This window comes from Anguilla anguilla, chromosome 9 (genome assembly GCF_013347855.1).
Source record: "Anguilla anguilla isolate fAngAng1 chromosome 9, fAngAng1.pri, whole genome shotgun sequence".
NCBI lineage: Eukaryota > Metazoa > Chordata > Actinopteri > Anguilliformes > Anguillidae > Anguilla > Anguilla anguilla.
This window is the reverse complement of record NC_049209.1, coordinates 45,791,745-45,808,152: the sequence shown is the minus strand read 5'-3', so window position 1 is coordinate 45,808,152 and position 16,408 is coordinate 45,791,745. Positions and strand designations below refer to the sequence as shown.

The 16,408-nt window shown below is 49.2% G+C and overlaps 1 protein-coding gene across 1 annotated transcript in view; it reads left to right on the top strand.

Annotated features, from left to right (window-relative positions):
* The window catches only part of ddx10 (DEAD (Asp-Glu-Ala-Asp) box polypeptide 10), a 113,701-nt gene that overhangs the window by 55,666 nt on the left and 41,627 nt on the right, over positions 1-16,408 (top strand). The window contains exons 14-15 of the mRNA XM_035435122.1: positions 7,948-8,067; positions 9,438-9,611. Coding sequence (XP_035291013.1) covers positions 7,948-8,067; positions 9,438-9,611 — 294 coding nt within the window. The remainder of the gene's footprint in view (positions 1-7,947; positions 8,068-9,437; positions 9,612-16,408) is intronic.

Here is a 16,408-nt window from a genome sequence, read left to right as displayed (position 1 = left end):
TTCCCCGTACCCCCCCCCCCCCCCTTCTTGCGCGAGTGAAAGCTTGCAGGTGGGCGGAGTCATAAATCACAGGTGGTTACAGTTATCGCGTAGGACTTCAGGCGTTACAGTTCCACGGGGTACCTGGGGAGGTCAGCGCGCGCGGTTGACGTTTTTATTTGATTAGCGCTTAACCTGCGCGAGAGGAGGCCGCCTGCAGTTTTAGCGAAGCTCATGCGCTCCGCAGCGCCGAAGACCGCCATTTTGGTCACTGCGTCGATTTCTGTTCGCTAACACGCCGGCAGTGGCGCATTAATTTGCCTTCAGCTCTTCGTGTTATGGCGAGTCAGCCGAAACACTGGATTCCCCCGGGGATGCATTTCAGGTTGACAGCATCTTTCATTCTTCCTTCTGCATTCGCTTTTTTTTCTCCTCCTCCTCCCTCCCTCCCTCCCTCCCAATCCCCCTGCCCTCTGGGCCGCCCATCTTAATAATGGGACTCAGTGTGTGGTATTGAGTTTGTGTAGCGAAACACCGTGTTGATCAGCCTGCAGCGGACTGTAAGCCCCGCTGTGTACGTGGTGCTTCCCCTTCATTGATGGCGGCCATGTTGTTGGCCGTCCTGTTACTTACTCCCTTGGCTTCAAGTTCGTTCTAAGTGAGATTTGCCTGGGAGAAGCTATTCATAACTGGGATTAAATTACCCAGTGTCATCTGTTTTTAAACTTGGTAACTCAATGTTTTCTTCAGACATCATTAGTATTATTATCATCATTAATTTTATCCATTATGAAGGTTCAACATCAATCATTTTGACTGTCCTCAGTATTTTTCTCCTGAGCAACATCTACCGTGCTCTGTCAGTTCAGTTGTCCCCACTAAATGCAGTCCGTTGGGAACTGATGTGTGGTTTTCAGCCAGGCCGAACATTTCAAATCCTCACGTCCCCGAGTCCTACTCTTCTCGTTGCTTGGTCGTTCTGTTCTTGAGCGACTCAGCAGAACGGAAGTACTTCTCAACCCTCCGTACGGCCAGCGCGCATTTCGCCGGTGTCAAATTAACTTCCCTTCAGCGTAAAGAAAAGATAGAAGATTGGGCGGTGTTCTGAAAGCCGAATTAGTTCCATGTCGCAGCCGTCTCCGCTCTTAGGTGTTGCTTGGCGCGAGGTTGCCGTGGCAGCTGTTCAACATTGTTCGAGTGAAAACTCATCACAGCGCCGGCCTTCGTCGTGTCATTTTTGAAGGAGGATTCGTTTTCAAATCTCCTGACAAGTCAATTATTTTACTCCTTAAAATCTAGTGGGGCGTGCAAGAGGGCTTCAAAGAACCAATTTGCATTCATTTGATCACTGTAGAGAAATCTACATACGAGACCTCTTAAGGTTTACTTTCGATTTGTTCTCTGTCAGTCATGTCCAAACGGACCTGGAACTGATTATCGTCAAAAAAAAAAGGGTACAAATGAATTGTGTATTGCTGCCTAGAGATACAATTTCATATACCTATAGGGCCACCACCCCAGTGACAAGCGTTTGTACCTTTATGGGCACTTTTTCATGCCTCTTGTTTCTGAGAGTGTAAAACGTTTGTCCCAGTTCACCTTTATTACTGTTTAAAGGAGTTTAGGTCATGCACTTTGCTGAAGGGCACAAACAGTGTCACACCCCCACCCCCCACCAGGACTTAACCCCAGAACATTCCGGTTAAAACGTCCGATTTCCTTTCCTCCAGACTTATACCGCTGACGACAGCTTTTAAATTGTTTGCTAAATGAAAATATTCTCGTTCTCTTCAGAGGCGCTGAAGGCCCTGCCGTCGGGACGCCCGCCCAGGCTAAGGGCTTCCCTTGTGAAACGGCGACGGCGCAGAATTTTAATTTTCTGCTTTCCGAACCGCGTCTTTTTTCGTTTTGCCCCTCCGCGGAATTCACGAAAAAACCTCGCCAGCTAAATTAACGGGGAACCGTTAAGGGTTTGCGTCGCGTGGACCGAGCCGAGCGGAACAGCCCCGATCTTGTTCGGCTTGCCCTGCCGAGATTAACATCGTTCTCACGTTAATTTCCCATCTGAGCCTAGCCGTGACGATGAGCAAATTTGGGGGAAAAAAGCTGCTGGTTTTTTGGTTTTATTTTAAAGCCGCTGCCCGATTCAGACCTAAGCGAACGGGTGGCGTGAGCTCGCTGGACGATCTGCGGCTTTAATTGAGGAATTAAGTGCCGAGTCATCGGTGAAACCCAGCGGACCCTGTGGCCCTCCCTCGGTGCGCTGGACGGCTTGCGTCTCTGGAGATGACCGTGTCGTTTTGACCGCTGCAACAAAAACCGACTGTTCTATCTAAGAGGTTACCTCACCAAAAACTATGAATGTTATTGGTAATAAATAGTTTCTTACAGTTATGTTTATTCATGCTTATGTCACAAAATCAGGCCTGGTATTCTGGAGCTAAGATTTGTTCCTCTGCGATCTATATCATCTGGAAGCAAAGCTGCTCTAATTCATGCAGTAACTGCAATAACTTCAGTGCTTAACTTAGGCCTTTGCTGGTCCATCCGATGCCGTCTGCCAGCTCTCAGCCAATCCACTTAAATGTTAGATTTGGTGAGTAAACACAGGTCTTACATAAGCTCTGCCTCGGGGTGGCATGCACATAATGAAGACATTTTTCAGCACTGTGTGTTCAGCTTAAGACGCGTTTTCCATTATGAGATGACGGCTTTTAATTCCTTTTTAATGAAGACTGAATCTGTGTGACTGTTCTGTGATTGTTTTGGTTTTTTTTTTTTTTTTTTTTTTTTAAAAGTTACTGCTGTGAAAGCAGAAAGTTTGTGAGATTTTCGCTTGGGGTGTTTCCAGAGCAACTTGGAGACACCGTGCCAAGTCGGCCGGTTTTATTTTGAAGCGCCGTTCCTCGGAAGGGGCCCGGGGTGAATACGGCCCTTAATTTGCAATTAAAAGCGCGAAGCGATGGCTTCTGAGGAGGATCGTTTGCGCTCGTTCGAAACCTCTCCCTTGACCTCCATCCCTCTTCAGCTCTGGCACAATGTATTCATTAAACAGACTGAATTCATGAGAAGCACTGACTCTAGCTCTACATTTTGATGAAGAGGAAGCACAGATTGAGTATTGCATTAGTTGCGCAAACTGATTTGGGTGCATAAGCCTGGCTTGGTAGTCGGCTGTCTTTCATAACTTGTCTCAGTTGGGACACCTCAGTCCATTTTTGAATATCATATTTTTTAAAAACAAAAATGCAAAATTGTACTGCAGTCTGTCTGTCACCATTATTCTTTTTTTTATTATTGTTCTGTACTTTGCTGTGCAACCTGCTGCTTTTTTACGGTTATTCTGAATAGACAATATCAGGAGAAAAGCACAGCTCAGCACGGCTCCCTGTGCATGCAATTGATTACATTTAATGCAGAAAGTGCCGGAACACTGCAGTCTGCGAGGCCATCCAGAAACTGAGAGCCCAGTACTGAAGCTGGGCTCTCAGGAAGTGTTGTTTATTTATTTAGCTTGTTGATCCTGTTCAGAATAATTTAAGCACGGCTGTCAAATGCGAGTTCAAATACACGTGGTGGGAGTGACTGTTACAGATTCGCGGGGCATAATAGTTATAGCATTAGCATTTGCATGATGCCAAATAATGATCTACAAAAGTTACATCACTCTGTAGGATATACGTGGAGCCAATTGGTGATTTGTGAGAGCAGTGATGCCTTGCATCGCACTTCTGCGCACAATAGTTCTTAACGGTGGTCTGAAAGAGGTATAGTGCTCTATAGTGCACTGAGGTGATGGGCTGATCAGATAGTAGGTGCTTGGAGGTGGGCACGTTCAAGTTCTAGCAATCAAGGCAAAGTCTGAGTTGGTTGCGTCTTCAGTAACGGTTGGGCTGTGGTGCCGGCCGCACCATTCCCTGTGTTACCACTAGGGGGCGTGTATGAGGAAACAGAGGGCGAGGCACTGGGAGAAGAAGGGGGTGCGCAGCCATTTCGCTGAGGAGTTAAGTGAGAGGATTTCTTGAGCGCTTTCTGCGAAACCGCAATACGCTTCAGTTCCTGACTTGATTGTGAGTTGGCAGGTGGGAGAGTGTTGATAAAAAAAATAAATAAATAACAGACCCAAAAAAAAAAGAGCGTTTTTATTTCTCGAGTCGGATGCGGAATAATGGAACGTCAGGTGTTATAAACGAGCGGCGCCGCGCGTGCGGAATATTGCTTTTTCATTCGCCGCCTCGGACGGCTCCCGCCGCGTTTATTGCCTGTTTTCAGACGCGCCGCCGCTCCCCCCCCGAAGCGTCGCTCCTACGGTTTCGGTCCGCCGACACAAAAAAAAAAAAAAACGGTAATGAACGAAAGATGGAGACGGGCGTCCGGTCGCACCGGGGAGAGGAAATAAGCGATATTAAGGGGGGAGACCGACGCGCAGCTGCCAGGGGTCCCGCCGCGGGGGTAAACTCATCCCGGGGATACCAGGTTTCCGTGGTAATAACTGCCGGCGACTTCCTTCGCGCGGGGATAATGCCGCGCGGCCTTCGGTCATCCCGCGGTAGCAAAAATAGCGCCGTAATATCCCAGCATGCAGCATTTATGAGTTAAACCGTGCTGGCTCAGCAGACTCCGCCGGTTTAACTAATGTAATATTTCAAGGTCTGGTGTTATTAACACCTGGGGGGGTGGGGAGGGAGGGAGGGAGGGAGGGAGGAGGTGGCGGGGCGGGGGGGGGGGCCTGTTTTACCCCGTCGTGTAGAATATGAAGCAGCTTCTGCAGGGGAAAGTCACTTTGAGACATGCACGACGAGGAGGGGGGGGGGAAACACAGCTAACGGCTCAAGCTTAGCAAAACCTGGCTGCCGGCCTTAAACTGACAGATTAGCGTTAGCGCCGGGAAGCTCCTAATTTACTTCCTGAGAAAGACGCGTTTGGAAAGTAATGCAAACTGTTATCTCGGGTAATTGTCGCCATTAATTCTCGGTGTTGGTCCATGGTGTGCGGAGCAGGACGACGTGCCCACAACAGAGACGTGGCCTTGGGTGGCAACTAAACTCGCTTCTGTCCAGTAACTGATTTTTTTGCTCAGAATTTTGGGTTTTTTTGAACGTACAGCGGTGCGGGACCCGTATAATAGGCTACTTTTTGGAAGCTTTGCTCCGCTTATTCGGTACATCCAGTAACAGCCCCGCAAAATTACTTCTTTTTTTTTTCCCCCTCCTTCTCCAAACTTCAGCTGCTGTCAGTCGGAATAGAAGTAGTTCTGGTTTTGAGTTGTCTGGTTAGGCATTCTGCTTGTTCTCCTCTTCCCCTCTGCTCCGCACGCATTCTGTGGGACGGGGCCCGTATCTTGCACGCTGTTGGAAATGCCTTTCCAGCCCAACGCATAGAAAGCACTGTGGCGGCCTTTTGAACGCCGCTCAAATGACTCCAGGAGATCTCCGGCCCGTGACCCTGTGACCTCTCTCTGTTCCTGCAAGTCGGCCGGCTGCGTTCTGCTTGAGGCAGCACTCTGCGTGTGTTGGACAGCGTGTCGTAAAGTCAAGCGAAGGCAAGCGTTTCGTTCTGAGCGCGTTTTTTTTTTTGTTTTTTTTTTTCTTCTTTAGCGCACACGCCCTCGGTCTCCACGCCTTTTCCCCCTCGTGCTTTAAACCGCCCTCTGGCGGTTTTTCGCGAGTCGCGTGTTTTGCCGACACGCCTCTCCCCTCCCGAATTAGCTGCTCTCGTCGTAGCCTCGAGCGGCGCTAGCGCGTTTCTGTTTCTGGGCTCGGAGACGGCGCTTGCGCGAGAAGCGCGCTCTCGCCCGCCCCGAAGACGCCGCCGACGCGTCGCGTGGCCCGTCGGGGGAGGCGAGGGGGGGGCCAGACACCGCGCTGCGTTCAGCTCTCTCTTTAGTGGGAGCCTCGTAGCGCGCAAAGCGTTTTCCCGGCTAACGCGACATGTTCCCGGAATGTTTTGCGTTGTAACGTTGTCGCTACACGGCAGCAACATTGTGAGAACGTTTTGGGTTTGCTGGGTTCTTCCGGCCATTTTCTCCTGTACCAACGACGACTCACTCAGCACGCGGTGGATTGTTTTTGTCCTCCTCTATCCTGCTTTTCTTTTCTTCTCCTCTCCTGTCCCCATCTCCCCTCCTCCGCCTGGCTTCATAGTTGGCAGAACACAGTAATTTGGCCATTAATATTGCTGTTCTGTGGTCTGTCAGAGATTCTGTGGTTTTGAGGCATCTTTATATGCAGATGCAGTAGATGCCATCTCAGTAGATGCTATCATTTTCAGCTTTACCGACGATCGTTTGTTTATTGTCGTCTAATTTTTGGTTTAATGTTGTCTAAAAATTGGCCAAAGCAGTTGTAAATATGCACAGATGTGCTAATCTTGCTGGGGGGGGCTGCACGTCGCATAGAGATGGCGTGAGCGGATCGAGGGTCATCAGAGGGCCCAGAGGTGTGGCAGTTGTGGAACCAGCGGTCCCCAGAAGCCACTATGGCCTGCTGTGTGTCACCCCACCCCCACCCCCACCCCTCGCCCCTGGATGTGCGCTTGATTTCTCTCACCGGATTTCGCTCGCTCACTCAGAGTTCCTTTAAACTGCCGCGGCACCGAAAAAATATCAGGCTGTCCTAAATTTACTCGAGTTATCCCCGGTGGGTTTCGAGCTTTACTGTAAGAACGAGCGTTTTTCAGAATCACAAGAGTTGCGGGGGCACCGAATCGAGTGACTCCGGTGGTTTTTTTTTTTTACTGTATAATCAGGCAAGATTTCATACTTTGTTGTCAAATTTCAAAGCCATCTGTCAGCAGTAAGAAAAACAATGCGCTTTAAATGAATTCCTCTGAGAAGACGAGACAATTTCTCGAAAATTCATTTTAAGAAAGCAATTTTCATGGAATAGTTGTTGACTAACTTATCTGTGTGTGTGTGTGTGTCTGTCTGTGTGTCTATGTCTGTGTGTGTGTGTGTGTACCGTGTGTATCTGTATGTGTGTGTGAGCATTTGTCAGCATCTATGTATGTCTGTGCGTGACTGTGTGTGTGCGTATGTGTGCCTGTGTGTCCATGTGTGCATGCTTGCGTGCGTGCGTGCGTGCGTGGGTGGGTGTGTGTATGTTTATGTGTGTGTATCTGTAGGTGTGTGTGTGTGTGTGCATGTGTCAGTGTTTGTGTGTTTGTGCCTGTCTGCGTGTGTGTGTGTGTCTGTGTGTGAGTGTCTGTCTGTGTGTGTGTGTGTGTGTGTGTGTCTGTGTGTGAGTGTCTGTCTGTGTGTGTGTGTGTGTGTATGTGCGCCTGTGTGCCCGTGAGTGCGTGCGTGGGCGGCTGTGTGTGTTTGTGTTCAGGTCTATGTAAATGTCTCTGTCGGCGGGCCCTGGTTAGCCAGCAGCAGTCCGCGGACACGCAGGAACGCTGCAGCAGGGCTGTGTCTCACAGCCGGAACGCTCCGGAACAGTCGCATTGTTTTATTGCTTTCATTTCTGTACGCCGCTTTGCTTCGTACGCCCGTCTCTGCTGCGGGCGAGCTCAGCTGCTGCCCGGTGAATAAATCCCGCTTAGCGCTACGCCGCGAAGCGCGCGGCCGCCCGCGCCTGATGCTAAGGGGCTGGAAAGTATTTTGTAGCGTAATAAATGATTAGGTGGAGGAGCATTAATGAACCGTGCTGGCATTCTGCTTGATTGATGCGAGAAGCTGTTAGCTTTTCATTTTTTAAGCAACGCTGAACTTTACCTGCAAACATTCTCAGGGATTATGAGCTCTGAATCTGCTGGAAAGTGCCCAGATTTGAGCCCAGTTCAAAACTCTGATGTATATTCTCAGACTTATTCATGTGTTGGTTTTTCTTATTTGATGCTAATATCAATTTTGTTGCTGTTATTACCACTTTAGCCTCTTTAATCCAGGCAGGAAATGGTTTTTGTTATTTGAGTTCTGCGTGAATGTGGCCGTTCCTTCAGATAGCTCTTCTTTCTCCTTGTTTTCAGGAGAGCGCTGAAAATGCCAAGAAAAAGACGGAAAAAGAGTCCAGGTTCAAAGAAGCCAAGAAAGCCCTGAAGAGAAACTTCAAAGTCAACACCAAGATGACCTTCACTGAAGACGGGGAGGTCGGTATTAGCATTTTACTGTCTGACCCTGCAGAAAAAGTTACTCTGCGATAAGTTCAGTCAGGGATCCTGTCAGATGTGCTACGATGTCAAAAAACTTCAGAATCTCTGCCCTTTTTGAACAGTGCAGGTCTTGTCAAAGATAAGCTTTTGACAGCCCGAAAAGATTAGGGCTACAATGCCTGTTCTTGCAGCATAACGACAACCCACAAATGCATCTTGATGTTAATAACGTGTTCTCGCTCTTTGATGTTTTATACAACAATGATACTGGCATAAAAATTGGCCCCTTTCTTCTGGTTATTTTTTAAGCAGTGAGAAAGGTGGTTGTTTTTTCTGCAATTAACTTAATTGGTTACTGTTTAAGCCTTTAAGCCTAGGTATAAAATCACATGTATGTGATTAGAATGTTCTTAAATGAACATTCTAATGCTGATGTCACAATCACTACGGAGTTCTAGATCACTGACTTTTGGAAAAAAAAAACATTCCAAAAAACCTACTCTTCAGAGGGTTAAATCACTCATTCATTCTAAGGAGCATCAGCCATTTCACGTACAAAGAGCCCTTCACTTCTCCGAGCTCATAAATGGTACAATTTCTTTGTTTAAAATGAAGCAAACTCAAAGCTCCTGTCGTTTTTCAGAAACTGAAATGGCTGTTCAGTGTGAAAGGCCCTGTCCCAAAATTTGAGGAACGGTACATACTGTACACTTCTAAACCTGCTTTTCTAAGGGATTCTTCAGAAACCTTACTCAGAAATCTTTTTTGAATAATATCTGTGTATGATGAATGATAGTTGTAAAATAACAAATAGAGTTAGAGAAACTTCAGCATCCCTTGAAAGCTGTAGGTGTTGACATTCAAGTATAAAGTTTGAGGTTTCATAATTTAACATGCATCCGTAATTGTTATTGTGAGTTATTAGTTGCTATTTATGCCCAAGTGTTTGGGTTTTTTAAAAATAATCGGGTTATACCTAGAATAAAAGCTCACACAATCTGTAAACAATGACTGTATCTTAGCAGAATGTTCTGGAGTATTTGGTCATTGCTGTAAAATGTTTTTGGATGCTGGCGTCAGTGCTCCTAGTCAGAGGTGCAGCACCATTCTCGTGAGGAATAAGCAGTTGCCATAGTGACAGGGTGCCAAGTTTGACGGGGCCCTTCGTAACCCCTGCTTGGGTCAGTCCGTTCCTTCCGGAAGCTTCTAAACCAGAGAAGCTCAGGGTGGCGTTGCCGGTTCCGCTAATGCCCGGCCTCCCCACCTGGCGTCATGGCCAGACGGGCCCTGGGGAGGGGACTTGGGCTCCAGTTACGTCACTCTGTCTCACGCGTTTTATTTTTTGTTGTGGTTTGTCGCCCCGCCAGGTGGTGCAGCAGTGGCCCCCGCTCCAGAGGACGGCCGCGCCAGCTGGCCAGGAGGAGGAGGAGGACGGCGGGGTGTCCGGCATCAACGTGGAGGAGGCGCGGGAGCGGCTCCGGAGGGAGGACCAGGAGGTCGACAAGCTGGAGTACAGCCGCAAAGTGAAGCAGAAGCACAGGGTGAGCCCCCTCCTCCTCCTCCTCCTCCTCCTTCTCCGAGCCCACCCGTCCTTCACGGACCTCCCTCCTGCATCCCGATACTGCAGCGACTTCCGACACCGCCATATTTTAAGTGTCCTATTGCCTGCGAATCCCCCAATCCGAATCCGATCCACTCTGGCGCTACAGCGCTTAACATGCATGTTGATTCTGGCCTGTAGCAAAGCTTGGCCTCCATACGTTCTGCCTCCGTTGACCTAACTTTGTTTACGCCAATTGTCTGAATGCGCCATCACTGCCATGACTGAGCAATATCTATTCACCACCACGATTGAGGCTGTTGTCTATGACAAACATTGTAGCAGACAACTTTAGATCTATTCATTCTGGCAAGGTCCTGAAAATGAACGGAAGTGAATTGAGAGCCTGACAACCGGGAGGACTGGCAATATGCCGTTAACAGTCAGCATGGACAGCTAATGTTGCTAGTATACAACGGGGTAGGCCCCACAAAATTGCTTATGTTATACCAAACTGAAATATTCCTGTAAATAATAATTATTTATTTTCTGTATAAGAAAAAAAGTTTAAGCTTATTTCACCTAACCTGGAATTGTTTTACTGATGTTTAGCCAAGCTGGAGGTGTTCTTTTGTGTGGGCTGGCTGTTGAATAATTTGGAAAAGACAAATAACAAAAGAAATGTTGGTATCAGATCAGTATGAGCAGATACTGAATGCTACTTTTCCTGGATCAGATCAGGAGCCAAAAAAACCTGGATGGGGACATCCTTAGTGCGTGTTTAATTTCGTTCTCAAGGCTGCTCAAGGTCGGACCGAGCGGCGGGCGTCCAGCGTTCTTTATCATCGTTTCGGTTACCGCGCTTGAGAAACCTGTCTGGGCCTTGGTGGCGGCGGGTGATTTCAGCAGTTGTAAATGCTGATGACCTCTCCAGAATGAGGTGTGCCGGAGAAGTGTTCTTCAGGTGCGTTTGGTCCTGTTAAAATTGGGCTATTGACTCTGTACCTGCTGACCCAGGAAACCCCAGCAAGCTTGCCCTCCTGTGTCTGTGAAAAGCTACTTTTCTCGTTTGTTTTTTTGAGTAGTGCAAGATTGAATTCCGTACTCCCGGGTCTTTTCCGAATTCCCCCCCCCCCCCACGCGCTCTTTTATTCCGTGTGATCCCTGAATGGCGGCAGGCTCCTCGGCGTGGCCCCGCGTCCGGGAGCTCGACTCCGTTTTTTAAAATCTTTTAACCGCCGCGGAGCGCAGAGGAAGTAAGACAGACGACCCGGGGAGAGCCGTCATTCCGACATAGGGGCGACATAGCTCAGGAGGTAAGACCGATTGTCTGGCAGTCGGAAGGTTGCCGGTTCAAACCCCACCCTGGGCGTGTCGAAGTGTCCTTGAGCAAGACACCTAACCCCTAACCCCTAACTGCTCTGGCGAATGAGAGGCATCAATTGTAAAGCGCTTTGGATAAAAGCGCTATATAAATGCAGTCCATTTACCATTTACCATTCCGCTCGCGCGTGGGGCGGGGGGGGGGGGGCGAGGTCGTTACCGGAGGACAATTTTGGGGTGCCGGGAGACGGGGGGATCAGTGGAGGCGACTCTAGGCTGCAGGGCCTCTGTTCCATGTCAGCACAATAAAATGAGAGGGAGTCGGAGACCACCGCGGGGGGGGGGTGGGGGGGGTTTCAGAGGGAATCGCGATTTTAATTCGGCAGGTTTCATCTCGCAGCGCCTCGGCAGACTGCATTTGTGTCAAACACACGGGGGAATGTGCGCCGTTAATCTCCCTCCCCCCCCCTCCCTCCTCCTCTCTTTAAACGGGCCCCCTCTCGCTGTGTGCCTAATTATTTCTCTGCCTGTTCCGAGCGCGCTCAGAAGAGTGATGGAATGTCACCGAGCCGCAGCGGTGCGTTCGCACTCTCTCCTCTCATCTTCCTCCCTGTCCCTCTCCCTGTCTGCTGATTGAGGGGGGTGGCGGTAACGGTGCTATGAACGCTATCTGAATTCACCCCGTAGGTCTTCCAGAGCGCTGGGGCATTTTCCGTAACTGAATGTCTGGATGACAACACTGGTCACATGACACAGAACAACAGCACTGGTCACCTGACACAAATAGAAAACAGTGGTCACGTGACACAAACAGGCAAGCTGGCCACGTGACACAAGCAGACAACACTGGTCACGTAAACTAAACAGGCCGGCCTGCCGCACAGGCAGACAGAGCTCCGATGACAGGCAGCCTGGCTCGGAGGGGAGACTGCACCGTAAATCACACGCAGAGACGTCCAGGTGAAGACGACGGGGAGGAGCTGGGCTCTGCTGCAGCTTCTGGATTTTAGGACATGTCATATTCCCTCACACGCTCTTTCATCACACCCTGTGCCTCTGCTCATGTGGAACATTTGTATATCTCTGAATTGGGTCTTCAGTCGCGCACAGGTGCTGCAGAACAGACTGTGCGAAATGCTCATTTGAAAAGAGCTCCTTTTTGTATAGTTTCCTTAGTCCTCATACAAATCAAGGGAAAGGTGGCCTTGGGCCAAAGATTAGCCAGCTATCCTCTTCAGTCCTCCGCAGGTCAGGCTCTTCTGAAAGCATCAGAAATGCCTTTCATTACCGGGCTCTTTAAGTTATTAAGCCTTCCTGTTCAAGTACAGGGCTCATAAAAGCACCATCTCGTATGGATTTCTGAAGAACTGCAGCATGACCAGTCATTTCTTTTCAACTGTTATCACATAGCGGATCGCAGCTTTTTTGATTGGCTGTTTTACGGTCACGGTAGACCTATCAGACAGGAAGATGTTTCTCCAGCCGTTTTTGCTTGTTCTTCTTCCCGCTCGTTATGCGAAGAGGCGACCGGCTGCAAATTATATCGCCGTTCCTCCAACTCCGTGATTTGGTTAAGCCCGTCGGTACGGTTCCGTTCCTCTTATCCGCGTGCCGCGCTCGACGGCGTCGGCCCCCCGGAGCGTCCTCCGTAATTGTGGCGAACGCGAGCGAAGGAAGGAGAAACGCGGCTTATTAAATCTGTTTTCGTTTGCGCGTCGCGCACAGCCACCGGCGCTCCGCGGGGCATGAGCGGGAAACAAATTGGCGGCACGCGTGCCGACATCGATCGCGGTCGCTTGATTGACGGATATCTAAAGCGCGTTCGTCTTGTGGCGCCATTTCCTGCCCCCCCCCCCCGTGCAGAGGGACACTTAATCACTGATCACTGGATCTGCTTTAGATTTTTCCAGATAATGCTTGGTGATGAGCTGATCCTGGGTCAGTTTGCGGACTACTATTATTGATGAGTACAGCGCCCCCACTGGCCTTAGTAAGTATAGCGCCTCTTTGTACAGGAGGAGCACCTTCTACCCTTTATGACTGTGGTAACCGACCCTGTTTTTGGGGCTCTACCATCCTGTAGGTTTTCATTTAAACCCTAATTTAGCACACCTGACTCTACTAATTAGCAGCTCAATTACATCTTTTGCTGTTGAATGAGTTGTGGTTTGTTAGGGTTGGAATGAAAACCTGCAGGATGGTAGTTAACCAGGAAAGGGGTTGGTTACCACTGTCATAAAGGGTAGAAGGTGCTCCTCCTGTACAAAGAGGCGCTATACTTACTAAGGCCAGTGGGGGCGCTCTACTCATCAATAATAGCAGTAAGTGCCCCTGGTTTCCGTTTTGGGCAGAATCTGTGGTGGCATCTGATTTATCCAGGGCACAGGTAAAAAAAAAAGTTGCAGGTTGAAAAATTGTGGCGCCCCGTACTGATCCCTTGAGAATGACCCAAGGTAATTTCGTACATGTGCGCCTGCCTGCATGTGTGTACATGCAAGCGTTGATTAAATTAACCTGTGCAGATCGCCCGCGTTACGGGTGGCGATGCGCGCCGTTAGAATAATGGCCTAGAACGATGTCGTTATTCGTTATTGCGGACCCAGGCTTTTCATTATCTGATGGAGGGCACCCGCTACAAATCTCCTCTTCAGTCTGGCCTTTGTTTTTTTTATTTTTTTACCCCCACTATTGCAAATCAGGGATCGTCAACAATGTCGAAAGCGCTGCATGCCCCACCCCCCCCTCCCTTAACGCCCGCTTTCATTAGCTGCTCGTTGGCATAGCGACACCGTCGCACATAAACGAATAGCGCGGACGATGGCTGGCGCTCTAATTAATAGAATACAGTCCTAACCGGCCTGATTTATCTCCTCCGATAGGAATATTCGCGCGCGGTGTAAAGGCTAATGGCGGGGAGAGGCATAATTGATGACAGAATTGCACATTTTCTTGTTAATTGCATTCTCGCTCTTCTTCTTCTCTTTTTTTTTCCCCCTTCTTTCTGTGGCTTATAAATTGGCCCTCCAACAAATGGCAGTTTAATTGCCTGCAAAGCCTATTGAGTATTTGATCTGTGTTTTTCTCCCTATTTTTCTTCCACTGTTTATTTATTTCTTTGTCTTCGATTGATTCAAATTGGCCGAGGAGTGCTTGCTTGCCCATTGGCTGCTGCAACCCCCCAATGGCAAGCAAGCCCTTGCCATCAATACTGCCCGCATATACTTACATACCCTTCACCAACATTATGCACTATCATTGCCCTCATATACATTTCACTCTCACACACCCTACAGTACATCATATACCCTTCACTACATCTAGGTGACGTGTTTTTTCTTAAGTTCGAAGGCTTTCCAACACTTCTCTTGTCAACCCCAGTGCCTCTGAGATGTAGACGCTCCTGCGCACGTTCTGAAGGTGAACGTTTTTTGGATGCGCCGCACTAGACAGAGCTGCAGCAGCAGCTGTCGCTTTTCACGCTGAGCTCAAACGCTACCCGTGTTCTGAAAGCGCGAACGCGTTGACGAGCCTACAAACCACCGCGGATAAAATTAGCGTCCCGAGGCAGAGCCAGGATTCAGCACCGGCTTCGGCTTAAACACAGCGCACACGGCCCGGTTGGGTTGGAGTACTGCTATAATGAGCCAAAGAGTGGCAGATTAGATTGGCTAATCAAGAGCTGATCAATCGAGAGCTGAAGAATCACGCTTCCCACAGTCCTTTAAATGAGTGGTTGCGTGTATTTATTTGGCAAATGCCTTTGTCCAAAGTAGCAGATGCTACTTTTTTCCATTATGGCAGAAAAACAAGTGGAAAACAGCTATGGTAACTACAAGATGGATGCCAATAAAACAACCGAAAACCTACCGTCATTTCGCTTTAATGCCTCCCAACACCCTGAGAGTAATGATTGTTATTTGTCATTGGAGAGCACACACGTCAGACTGGATTTTTACATATAAATTGGGACAGAACGCTGTAGTGAATGGACTCGTAGTTGTATTTAGCTATTCCAAATTGCAGACTGTGGAAAAACAGGGGAATAAAAACATTTAGAAATGAGTGAAAAGCAAAAAGGTTTGTATGTTTATATCAACACAAAGCTAGCTTTTCCCCGTTTGTTTGATCATGCAGGCCATTTTGTAACGGGTACAGTTGTTGTTGTTTTATTTTTTCTCTGGGTTTCGAATTCCCGAAGGTGTGATTAGTGTAGCTGATTCTCACAGGCTGTTTGTTACATCCGAGGCAATTTTAATTAAAAGGAAAGGTAGGCTTTTGAAGTAATCAATGGGGGGGGGGTAGGAGAGCAATAACGGATTTCACACCCTCCACTCGTTCCTCTACACGTTTCCTTTATTCATTGTCTGTTGCCTAACAACAGCTCCACACCTGGCGTGTGCCGTCACTTGCCATAAATCAGTTTTTGACACGGTGGATCAAGGTTGTGGATAAAGGCCAGGGTCAACAGCGACTCAGCCAGGGACGCACTCTTCTTTCTACGGGAATCGGAAGCTAAAGGGTCTGCTTGTTTACTGGGCTTACTTAGACGGTCTCGCTGATGGATAGATATTGCAGACATACTGAGCTCGAGCCATTGCCCATACAACTAGTGAGACTACAACGTAGCGTCCATCATCATATCACTGTTCTTACATGAGTGCAGAAAAAGAAAGGGGTAGTCTGTGTTGTCTGTTTTCGCGCTGCCATTTTGCACAAACTGTGAAATTATGTCTCGTAAATTCACGATTTCGAATCTCGCCAAAAAAAAATAATAAATCTGGCATCGAGTGATACGCCGCTGTGTTGTTTCGCAAACAATTTGTGCCAACCGATATATTTACTTTCGGGAGAAGCGCCGTTCCAGCCGCGCGCTTAGCAACCCGCGCTCCGTCTGCCGTCACGCGCGAGGATCCTGGGGCTGCGCGGGGCGTCCTCCTCTCCGAGCCCGTCTGGCATCCCAAATCTCACGCAGCGCCGCCCCGCCGCTAGCTGCGCGAGAGGCGCCCCCCCCCCCCCCTCCTCCTTTTCACATAAACAGCGCCGCGCAAACCATCCCGCGCGGCGCGCTGGAGGAGGATATAAACAGCGCTAGCCGCGCGCGGCGGGATCGACCCGCGTCTTCGCGGGCTGGAAGGTGCGCCGTTCGACGCTGCCGGTTAGCGGCTTCCTCTCTGCGAGCGCGCCTGCTTCTCGTAGAGACCTGTAGCGGCTCGCCGCGCTAGGGACTGGGGGAGAGCTATTTACGTGTTCTGCAATGGGCGCTCTCTTGAGGTCTTTAGCTTGGCCCGGGAGCTGTGGCCCAGCGGATGTGGGGTGGGGGGGGGAGGTTTTGGGTGATGCCAGAGGATGTGCTATGGAAGCTGGGAGGTTGGCAGGTACTAAGGTTCACAGGCACCTTTAGGGATTATCATGTTTAGATTGCACCATGGCCGACTGGTGGTTGCAAAGGAAAGCGTTTCGGAAAACCCCAGCCAG